Source organism: Vanellus vanellus (genome assembly GCF_965231255.1).
Source record: "Vanellus vanellus genome assembly, chromosome: 6".
In the NCBI taxonomy this organism is placed as follows: domain Eukaryota; kingdom Metazoa; phylum Chordata; class Aves; order Charadriiformes; family Charadriidae; genus Vanellus; species Vanellus vanellus.
Window position 1 is genome coordinate 13023823 of NC_138911.1, and position 12321 is coordinate 13036143.

Consider the following 12321-nt stretch of genomic DNA (forward strand, 5'->3'; position numbering starts at 1 on the left):
AATAATCGTCTTGTGCTTTATTTAGATTCCCATTTTTCTCTGCGGGGTCTGTCTCACAGCTATACCATCCACTACAGCTTTTGACAGTTATGTCAGCTTTATCGCCTGGTTTCTAGTTGATACTGCAGGTTGCTAAAACAGAGAGGAAAATGACCAGGAGGCTGCTCTCCCAAATCATAGTTTAAATTCACAGAGACTGTGTTGATGTCAGCAGGGTTAGGCCTCTGTGAAGTGCAAGCAGTTTAGGCATGCTGATGCTGTACTGTGCTAACTATTGCTCATCAGATGTTTTCATGCACATGATTTTGGACTGAGTGTTAAATGGATGATTTTGGGGGGTAAAACTTCTTATTCATTTATCAGCCATGCTTATTCTTCTCCATCTAATGCTTCACTATGATTACAACTCTAAGCTCTTGCAGTCCCTGCAGAGATAGCGGGGAGCTGAAACTATCTGCAGTGTTTCTGCTTATTGCAAGGCAAAGCAAAACTGGAAAAGTTCAGGAAGCACAGGCTGCTGTCTACAAACTCCATGGACAAGGGCTCAAAAGGCTGGTAGCATTTTAGGCTTGTCACTCTGCGTGTTGCAGATGCTCTGCTACTTTTTGAGAACATGGTACTGATACACAGGGTGGTAGGATTTTAATCAAGTAATGGTGTAGAACTTAGTACTGTTCAGCAATAGCTTTTCAAAGCAGCTATAATGTGTCTTAGCTGTAATTCAATGTTGAAACAGTTCCTCTTTCTATAGATTCCTGGGGTAAATTCCTTAGCTGAGATGCACAGTGGCAGCTTCTCTGATGTTGAAAGAGCTCATCTATGCACTAAAGATCTAAGCTCAGATACTTTATGAGAGCGTGGAGATTTTGTGGTTTTCATGCATTTGATCCGAATGTGCTCATAAACATCCCAGTGGCTGAGTTTTCCTTCAGCAGTGGTGGTATGAATCTGTGTTTGTGTGATTTTATGAATAAAATGAGTAATGCATATGCAGAACACACCTGGATTCTCACCATTGAGCAGTTCTTTGGACTTAAGTGCCCAGACATGCTGGGAAGCTCTAAGTCTGCACAGCGCATGAATCCCATGCTGTTTGTTCCCTCATGCAGTGCTTGCACTGAGAAGTTCATTCTCATTGCATCTTCTTCAAGGGCAGCAAAAGCAGAATTCCCTAGCCAACCTTCTCTGCTCACTTCTTCCTTGCGTGATTGTATTTTATCTTAATCTTCTGCAAGGGCTTGTGTGCACCAGTTGTGCATGGGCTGGATGAATTGGGCTATATCTACAGCTGAATAGAGGTCATGGGCAGAGGGTCAAAAAAGGTAGTTCAAGAATTTGTAGGTGCCATCGGAGGGATTATGCGTGGAAAGGAGTTGTTATTGCGCCCTGTGTCTGTTGTTACAGAAACACTGCAAAAGGTTCAGGGGATAGGTGCCACAAGCATCAGTGGTTTTTACAGACTGCTTACTTGGGTACTTCTACTTGTCTGCTACTCAGTTCTCATTCTGCCTATCTGGGCCTCTTTTTCTGCCCATTTATTGCCACTATTTCCAGTTCTTTGCCTCTGGAGGTGCGTGTTGCTTTTTCCCAAGTCTCTCCTTGGGTGGCAGCTGAAGCTTTCATCTCCTAGTTAATTATAATGTAAAATACATTAATTGCCCTATATTTTGTGCACATGCTGTGTTATTGCAGGAAATACAAACTTTGTCATTTGTGAGGTGCTAACTCTGCCTAACTCAGCCGTACAGCTCAGGGGCCTGGGCTTTCTATGTAGCCAGCAAGGAAGGCGGTAGGTTCCTAACTTGGGCATTCGGCATCACTCTCTGGAGACCATATCACCATATCTCCTCTGTGAGCATTGGCTCCTAATTTAGGCACCCAAGTTAACATAAGTTGATGAGCCCTTTCCCTTACTGTATACCTGCTGTTCGTTTCTTCTTGCTTCCTGGTGGTGGGAAAGACAGGAGTTATAATCAGCATTCAGTTAATCACTTCATTGCTCTGATAATTATTTCTCCCATCTAGAAAGAAAAGATCCATTTCCCTGCTTTCTGCCATTTTTAGAGAAGTGTCTGCCTGTATTGCCCCCCCCCCCACCCCAGCCTTACTTTTCACTCCTTTCTCAGTGTGAGACAGGCTTGCTGAGTCTGCCTCTGCTTCCCATTTGCCACGTGTGAGAGGCTGAGCAGAGGAACATTGTGTGCTGCCTCAGGACTCGGTGGGGCTGACTTGCAAAGCATCACGGAGTGAGGAATTGCAACCGCTGGAGGAAATTCATCGATGCTTAAGCTCAAGGCACTGCATTCCTCAGGACGTTTCTAAAGATCACTGGTTATTTTATATTTTTTTCTTTTCTTTCCCCTGTGGACCAATCATTAAATTGCCTGTGAGGTCTTCTGAAGATAAATATTGTGTAGATAAATGTCCTGTGTTAACTCAGCAATTTGGTACGTAGAATTCAAGAGAATGGGAAAGTTGAAAATAAATGCTTATAAAGGGAACTGATCTGGGAGCAGGGATGGTGATTAGAGACAGTATTTGCCAAAGGCTTACTATTTTGTGTGACCATATGCATTCTGGGGGTCTGATTCAGCTTCCTTTGAAGTCTGCTGTTGTCTTGTATGGCAGTTGGATCAGCCTCATTAAGACAATCCTGTTCTCTGTACTGCACAATGTTTCTCCTTTTGGCTTCGAATCAAGACATCCATATGGAAGAAACAAGGATGTTTCCCTGCTCTTTCATTGAAATGTGTTTTCCTTTTGCAGCAAATCCAAATGAATGCAAAAGCACTGCAGCATGCAGATTGTGAACATTCCTTGCCTGGGTCTTGGGACTAGAGAAGTCATGGTGTTGAGAAGAAATGCAGAGATCAAAGCTGCAAACCTCTGAGCCAGCCCAGCTATACAGAAGCTTTCCCCATTTTTGTGCTGCAGCAACAGCAGCAGCCACCACTGCGGCCCTTCCCCAGAGCCCCCCTCCAGTGTGGGACCTACATCTGCTGGTGGCTGTCAGTTCCCAGGTCTTTATCCCATGGAAGGGAGTCACAGTGCAGAGTGATAAGGTTAAATGCTGCTCTAAGGCAGTTCATGGTACACATCTGTTTAGCTTGCTTGCCATCTTGGCTTTCTTGTACTTCCTACTCTTGGCACCCGGGAACCAGTCTGTCTGGCTGCCTAGTGCTCTTTTCACATATCTGGTCTTTTGGTCTCATCAAGCAAGGAGAGTATATATACTAAAAAACAGTGGTTGTCTAAGGTTTGAAAATTACTGAAGACCTAGACAAATAAATTTTCTCTTTTGGTTCACTGGCTGAACCAAATACTGGCTTCAAATGCCAAATCAGCAAAACCAGGTTGTTTCAGGTTGCTCAGACTATTTCATTATCAGAGATTTGGTAAAGAAGTTTATTCTTAAAAAAAAAAAAAAAAAGTTGAGGCATATTTGTTCTCAAGGCATAATTTCAAAATAAAAAAAAAAAACCCACCCTGAAATAATTTGATTTTTAAGCAAATGAGAAAAAGAAAAGAAACAAGTGTTCTTGAACAACAAGCCAGTCATCTGAAGAAACTCTCACAGCTCTAGGGAAAGAGTTAAAATCCCTGTGGTGTCTCCACTGACCTCCACATCACACTGAAGAGGAATTTGGCCCAAGCTTTCTTTTGGTAGAGAATCCGAGTCAGAAAAGCAGCCTCTGCTCATGGTTCCTTGCTCCTCCCTCTCCTCTCATCCAAGATTTCTTTGGGCCTGTTTCTATACTTAATATTTTAGGTCAACGTTAGTAATGTTGAGTTTAACTGGGTTCAAGCAATTCTGTTTTACATTGTGTCTTGGAAAGAGAATCACCCTAAAACTTTTAAAAGCTTTACATTTTAAAAAAGGTTTCTTTTCAAATGATGGGCTTGTTTCTTCTCAGGAGTTTGGATGCTATGCAGACTAATGTAATAACATTTGTTTGCACAAGGAAGCATATGTTTAAGCACTGTCTAATGTATCCGGGTATTTTGAAAGCTGTTAATTCATTCTAAAATGCTTGCTTGACCTATACTTGACTTGGGCTTACAAGAAATTTTATTATGCTAGTACAGTCCAATTAGCTGTGAGTAAGCAACAGCATTTGCAAAGTTCACCATTTATTGTTGTTATGATTATCGTATCTAGAGTTCTAGAGTTTACAAGTAATAGAATTAGTGTGCAATATCTATTTATTTTTCTTCCTGCAGGAGGAATCAATCAATTCCATAGTCTTCCCAGAACATTTGTTGCTTTAAATTTTTATAGGAATATTTGTTGCTTAAGATTTATCCTGTTCATTGCATTAATCAAAAGGTTTTTCTTCTAAGTACCCCATGCACCTGAAGATGTTCTTTCCATGCGGCATGCTGATTGACCATGATGATAGTGCAGCCTTTAGAATCGGATTCCCTCTGGATGAAATAATAAGCTGTGATTGCCAATTCAAACATTCTTCAAGAGCAGCAGTTATCCAGGCTTCTAATTAAAACAAAGCTAAACCATTCACTCTTGTGCTTATATTTGACTAGAAGTCTTAGTATGATGCACTACTGAAGCAAAACTGTATTTTTACTTGTATTCTGAATATGTGAACTTTCTAAGCAAAAGCTCTTATTGCTATAATTGATGAATCAGGCAGTCTCACTCTTCCAGGCTTAACAACAGAGTACAAAGTACAAACTACTTTTGTTTTCTTTTGTACAATGAGGAAATGTAATATTCTGTCTAGAACAAAAAATCTGGTAGTCAAATGAACTGGGTATTAATCCAGGCCTTGCTCTCATTGAAAATACCTATGCCTTAGCTGTCACCTCTGTAGAAGGGGTGACTATTTTCTGCAACTGTGTGAATAATAAACTATGCTGTAGCTTTCTGTTTTCAATTCTTAATTGATAGAGTATGTAGTACAATCTGAATTTCTTTAATAGGTTGTATTGCAAAATATATTGTCCTAAAATCATAAGTTTTAGAGTCATCGTTAGATATAAAACCAAAAGCAAGTTGGTTCAAAAGCTTTGAACTTACTGCGTGTTTCAAGTTTCTGCAAATTCAAATCTTGAATGTGAGTAGATCACTTTTTTAGGGATGATTATCTGTGTAAGATGGTTGGAAAACTGGAAGGACCCTGTGTTCAAAAGAATCTAAGATTCTAAACCAGTTGCTGATTGTGAACTGTTTGAAGAAAGTAATACAGAATGTTCATTTTGCTGATGGCACTCATTCATCTGCATGCTTCTTAGTTCTGTGAGAGGTTTAGTGAGTTCAGAAGTTTTGAGAAGACGATGGGTTATTTCACTGGTCCTTAGGTTGCTGAATGGTATTGGATCTCACTTAAATCTGGACTATAAATTTTGGTTCTGGTTTTCAAATGCTAAAAATTCAGAGTGCACTCTGCCTTTTGATGTATTTTTCATTTATGTCGTATTTAGTGATTAATTGTTCAAGCCTCTATATACTACTGGCAGGATGAGTTCCCTTCTGGGAGATATTAATTTTACATAAATTGAAATGGATAGCTGCTTGATTAGGAGGCACTATGTGTTTTAAAGAACACTGACAATGCAGTATGGTCGGGGCAGAAATACTTCTCATCTTTTACATTTTCCAGTCTTCTCTCTTGGCACTGCTGAGCTGAAGTGTTTATTCTTTCTTTGCTTTCTCTCAGTGGAAAAGTGAAGGTAGCATCAAATAAAAGTTGTCTTGTTATGTGTAAAAGTGGTATGTTAAGAACAGTTATTTATTGCTATTCACTTCATCCTGTGAGTGGCTCCTATAGATTTATAAAATCTACTGATACACTTTAAAGTAGTTATGTGCCTTAGCTTTTATATATCAATAAATTTTCCACAGCTGTGGATGCTCAGAAGCACATCTTATGAAATCTTTGCATTTTATTATTTAAAAAAAAAAAAAGCAGTAAAAAAAAAAAACCAAAGAAACTTGTTGACCTCATAGCCAAGTTCTGCTCCAAATACTTCCAGCTGCAGCTAGAGGGATGAGTCATGCTGAAAGCCGAGGAGCTTTTCTAAAAGCCTTTCACTTGGTTCACATGATTTTTTTTTTTTAACTTTACATTCCTGTCTGTTTTTCTTTTCTTAAAAAAAAAAAAAAAAAAACCAACCAAAAATGTGAAGGCGAGTCACCCAAGGAAAACCCGTACGAGGATGTGGAGCTGAAAGGCCGTCACGCGGGCCGAAAATCCCATCAGCTCTCCGAGAATTCCCTAGATTCTTTGCACAGGATGTGGACGCCGCAGGACAGGAAATACACATCACCTCCCCAGGTAACGGTGTGACGGCGCCGGTCTTTCTGTGCTCGAAGTTTATTTAAAACTTTTTGCAAGAAAATCAATCACGGCATAGGAGGAAGAGCAGCCATACCAAATGATAGAGGGTGTCTGGAAAAAAACAGTGAAATCAAATGCCTATATCATTGCTGGGAATGCTCTCAGCAGCTGTATCTCAGCTTCCCAGCGCCGCGCTGCAGGAGCTGATTGCTGTTTGTGCTGGCTATGGCCTGATGAGTTTAAGCAGAATCCTTCCACCGGTTGTTTGTGAGCTGAATCTGGCCCTCAATTATTTGTGTGGCTGCACCTCTTTGTGAATAGCCTCTGTGTTTGCTGCTGGGCTTTTAGTGGGAACAGGAGGGAAAAGGTCAGCTGCTTAAATCTTCCGCATGTATTGTTATGTGAGGCCTATTGTGACTTTGCTAATGTGAAGAATGTAGCGTGCTGTGTTTTACTGTAAAATGGAGAAGGCCAGGTATGTTCCCCCAATAAATAAACGAGTAATAAAATAATGAGAAAAACCCGAGTGTCTGCATTTAGCAAGTCTGTATAAGTTGTGTTTACAGCATAAAGTAAAAGACCAGGAAATCTGCAGACTTTTGTGGTGAATTTTCCAAAGCAGTCTGCTTTTGTGAATGCTATGACATGCCACGTTCCTTTGTTGTTTATGGGATCATTGTGTTCATAAGGAAAAATATAGATTTCTTCACATACTTAATTTTGAGATTCAAAACATGTTTTAAAGGAGCTAATTTTTTTTTTTCTGAATCAACAGAAAATTCTCTTGTAAGGAGACCTAGAACAAAACTGAATACATTTTCTTTCACTTATTTGTGTGCATGTGAGCATCACAGCCCAAGAGATGCAAAAAGCATCACCAGGATTCTTAGTATGCATCTAGCACATAATTTGTAAAACAGGAGTGGTGTCAGCAAACAAGTGTTTTCAGGGAACCCATGGAAGATAGTAATCAGGCAGTGTAAGGAGAAACAGAAACTGCAGCCATGAAGATAACCTCGTAGTGAGAGGCTGAGCATAACAATTATTTTGGGCTCTGTGTGTGTTAACAGGAATTGTGTAGCATCTAGAGGATCCAACAGGGTGTACCATTAGCGTAGGAACTGTATAGGTCCATAGTAAGATACCGTCCATTGTTCTCTGTTTTACACAGGGTGACCAAAGAATATATAGATTAAAATGACTTCTGTAAAGTTGCTCAGTAAATAAATAATCTCTAGTATCTTTGCAACAGGGCTATCTTTACTCTGGTAGCTTCTTTTTGAAATGCTGCCAGGACTTTCCGGCCAGGAGTCAATCCTGCCATAATTGTGCTGTCATTGTGCTGATATATAAAGCAAAGAGACACTAAGAGCAGGTCAAGTATGAGCCTGGGTAATTCTCCAATGACCAGAAATAGAAAAGTCTCAATTTTCTGAAGAATGGCAGTTTTGGCAACGATTTATCACCCAGTTTTTCCAGCATAGCAACATAGCTGGATTAGCAACATGACTTTTCAGTCATGGATGATGATAAACAAGATGGAAGAGATCAGAAGGTCAGCAGACTTTCAACAATCATCTCCAAAAAGAATTTCTTTCGTTAAAGTATAGACTGCTGCAGATTTTCCTGGCATGCTAACCTGTGGTAAGCAGAGACTTCAGAAACACTGGCTTGTGGTCATTTTGAATCTCACTGAGTCTTCTCCTTTCCCATTCGTTATTTTCAGTTTTCGAAATCATCAGAGATAAAAATAATGTTTTATTGATTACATTGTGTTTGTGCTGCAAAACCCGTGCATACAGAAACATCTATGCTTAATCCCAGAGAGAATGGTGCTGTAATAGCTAAGCCCTCCAAGTAGAACAAAAGGGACATTTAGTACTGAAGGTTTTTAGCTAATATTATGGCTAATAGAATAACAGCAAATACCAATTGACAGCTGGTTGACATAATGTTACTTTCTTCTAGGCATGCTGGTTCAGCTTCTTACAGTGTTTGTGTTTGGGAGAAGGCAGGGATCTGGCCTTGCCAGCCTGACGATTAACCTTCCTGAGAGGTGACCAGAGCTGTGCAAAGGACTACTCCGAAAGAGCCCTGTTTTTTTAAAGACAGCTGTTACTTGGTGCTTAATCCTGTCAGTGAGATTTTCCCTTCCCCCTGCAATGATAACAGTTTCGTGTTTTAAAGGGAATTCTTTGCAAATGCAGGACAAGGCTGTAACCATATCTGTGCACATTGGCAGATCTTAAAACATCTTAACACCATAGAAATACAGCAAGCCTGATTTTCTACTTTCTTTCTCTAGGATAAAATAGCAACTTCAATGTAATTGCACTTGATTTTCACTTCTGCAAGTAAAAGAGACAGATCAGGTCCGTTGGGTCAGTGTTCTGATGTCAGCCAAGCCTTTAAGTTAGGTTTGAAGGCTCATAGAGTTGATGTGATGTGGGTGCACAGAAATGCACCAAAGCCAAAAGTCCTGTTGTTTTCTTTGAACTTTAAAGTCTTAGATATTGACCCCTGTCTCTTCATTTTGACCTTAAACCTTCTCTTCACACATACCCTGCAGAGCAGTGGCTCACCTGGTGTGATGTTCCTGTGTAGCCACCACTGACTCACAAAGAGCTGCTTTTCACTAAGTGTTGCTGAGGAAGGGAAGAGCTCAAGCTGTTCTTATTCCTGCAGCTACCTTCGAAGCCCAGCAGCCAGTCTCTGCGCATCGGGAACTGGTCAGAAAGGAAGAGCCACCGCTTACCACGGCTGCCCAAGCGGCACAGCCATGATGACATGCTGCTGCTGGCTCAGCTTGGCATTGCCTCCTCCCCTTCCAGCCTCAATGAGGACAGCCTGAGTACCACAAGTGAGCTGCTGTCTACACGGCGGGCCAGGAGGATTCCAAAGGTACTGGCAGGGTGATCAGGGTTATGCTGAGGATAGGTCACCTGTCTGCAAGAGCTTGCAAATTCCTATCCAGCCTTTAGTCATGACTGAAAGCTCTTTTTGTATCCTAAAGGAAAACTGAGATCAAAAGAGAAACAGTAACCCTCATTATGTCAGCCAAGACATACTCCATTTTTACATACAGCTGTACTGTGAAAATCCCTTCCCTAGAAGCAGGTAACTGCCCTGGTCTGAGAGTATGCCACCTTTGCAACGAGTTGATTTTAAGCCAATTCTGTTTTCCACACTTTTCCTTAAGCTCTATGGGCCAGAGCATTGTTGTGTACCTAACTTTGATTTTGAATGGGTGATGGCCAAGTAATTAGTATTTATAACGCAGCAGCTTCTGAAGTGTTTTTTCCCCACACCATTTGTTTACTGGTCTCAGGAAAATAACTATTATTGGCCTTATATGTTTTCGTTCATTTACTCGCAACCTACCCCATCCTGATAACCCTGTTCTCTTGATGGATTTGAAGTAAAAAATAATTTTCCATTTTTCAAGGAGTTTTCCAATTCAAAATGTGATGTGAAAAGACACAAGCCACCAAACAACAAAAAAACCCACATCAAACCTTTTCTAGTACAATAGCAACAGAGCTAGGGAGAACTGCCAATATGTTTATTTTTGGCTTGTGGAAAAAGTTGATTTTTACTGTATATTCAGCTCTTTCCTGTTCTTATTAGAGACCATATTTTAAAGTATATGGCTGTAAATACTGTGAGTAGAGGGAGATTTTTATGTTCCTGTCAATTAGTCTGAAATTCTGTCTAAGCAGGAAACAAACAAAAAGGAGCAAATTAATCCTATGTCCTTAATATTTACTATAGTTTTACTGTCTTGGAATATACTATTTAACTGCAGTAATGAGTGTACGTCTGTGAAGGAAGTTACAGAGTAACTTACAAAGTAGCTTACTATTTGGTTTTGAATAGAACTTGGAAAGTTTAGTTGTTAGTTTTGTAGCCAACTTTTTTATTTTTTAATATAAGGGACAATCATTCTCCTTATACGAAATTATGTTTTCAGCATATAAATGTTCATAGTTTTATCATAAATCTCATGATAATTTCTATTTCTGACCACTCCAGCTCCTAGAATCACATATTACTGCAGAATCTCAGTTTTTTTATTGAGAAAATGTCAGTTATTAGAGGTAAAAACTTGAACCTGAGACACTCCTGTTCTGTACCACCCCCAGTGATGCTTTGTGAAGCAATATCTAAGTGCTTTAAACATCTGGGCTTTCTTCACCACAGTGTAGCTGTTTTACCCCGGTGAAGTAGCTGAAGCAAAGTGCCAAGCAGCACAGCGAGGGGAGTGAAAAAACCCAGAAGGCCCTTCACTCCTGGTTCCTGATGCCTTGTCTAGTGCTTATGTGCAGGAGTTTCTGGGCCAGCACACGTGCTCGAGCTGGGCAGGTTTTCATCCTGCTGGCTCTGCCGTGGTGCTGTGTAGATTCTCAGCAGCCAGAGCCAGGCGCACAGCCGCAAGCAGATAAGTTCCAGCTGAGCCTCGCTGGTGGGTTGCATGTGGCTCAGTCAGCATGTAGAGGAAAAATCCCTAATACTGAGTCAAGTGGGAGAACAAGCAAGGATTTTAACACCTCAAACTGCCTGTTCTGGGACAGATCCTCTCCCTCTGTTGGAGGGGTTGCATGAGTTTTTGTTCCAGTCTGTGCTCTGTTACTGACTTTCTACTGTGTCTATGGCAAATTAGTTTGTCTCACTGAGTTTATTTCTCTCTGCAAGCTGAGGTAAACCAGCTTTTGCAAATTGTATTATAGTTCTATCAGTAAAGTTGCTATGGAATGAAATTTACTATTCTTGACTGATACAACATTATGATGATTAATTGCTACGTATTTATGACTCTCCAGAAGTGATAATATTCTGTTTAGTTGCACATTCTTAGTAAACAGAACCTCTTGTTGAAGGAATGAAACACAAGTTATCTCATTAATATTTTCCATCATCTCAGATTTTTTTGGATGGACAGTTATTATCTGCCTTAGGCCTCCTAAGGGAAGTCAGAAATATTGTTACTAGGAATTAAAATTCTGGCTAGTGCTGGTTAAAGCCAGCTAAAGCCAGCACTAGTAGCTAACTTAAAAATACTTTGTAGATAAGATTAGAGAAAGTAGATACAGCACCTCTGAAGTAAGGTAAGTACAGCATGAATTGGAAGAGGGAGGGAGGAGAAGTCTGTATGGGCCAGATCCTTAGCTGATATGATATAGCTCCAGAGCAGCTAGTTCACTCTACCTGAAAAGGCTTTAAAAAGTTAGGGCCGTCTCCTTCTGTGCTTATTTGAACACACTAAAATCTCAGTTCAGAGAGGTGCTAACACACATGTTACTCTTATATTCAAAATAAGAATATGATCTTAAGGTCCATAAGAGTTTGACAAAGTTGGATATGGCTAATGGATTACTGTTACTTAGACAATGCAACTGAAGAGAGAAACAACAGCAGAGAGAGAGAGGTGGTGGAGGATAACAGCTACCTTTGAACCCTCAGACCCATTGTGCTTTTATTGCAAATGTCTATGGGATTTTTGAAAATGGGATTTGGGTTTCTAAGTTATTTAATTGTTTTTTAAAATATATATCCATAGGTAAAGGAGTGAGATTCAAACAAATGGGATTCAAAATAAGAGAGATAAGAAAACCCATTTGAAATAGTAAAGGTTTTGGGGGGTTCAGCTGGCCTATCATCCATGGTCAAAGTCTTTGTTTGGATAGATTAGTTAAAAGTCTCCTGGCAGAAAAGTGTTTGGTCTTACTGATTCCTCATTTTCTTATTTTGCAGCTTGTCCAAAGAATCAATTCCATCTACAGTGCAAAAAGAGGAAAAAAACGATTGAAGAAGCTTTCAATGTCCAATATTGAGACGGCGTCCCTACGAGGTATGACACAAGCATCACGGTTCAGTAAATCCATTTGAATATTACAGGATTAACAGATTCCCTTCTTTCCTCCACATCTACCTTGGGCTCTACTTTGTTTAGAACTTTCTTCTACAAAGAATGATAACTGCAAGAGGAGAAAATGGAGATGAGCTAAAAATAAATGAGACTCTC

General features: G+C 40.1%; 1 protein-coding gene across 1 annotated transcript in view; it reads left to right on the forward strand.

The window, feature by feature from the left end:
• Positions 1-12321, forward strand: part of DENND2B (DENN domain containing 2B) — a 72070-nt gene that overhangs the window by 11732 nt on the left and 48017 nt on the right. Inside the window, exons 3-5 of the mRNA XM_082485496.1 lie at positions 6148-6296; positions 8985-9200; positions 12051-12147. Of these exons, the coding sequence (XP_082341622.1) occupies positions 6148-6296; positions 8985-9200; positions 12051-12147 (462 nt within the window). The remainder of the gene's footprint in view (positions 1-6147; positions 6297-8984; positions 9201-12050; positions 12148-12321) is intronic.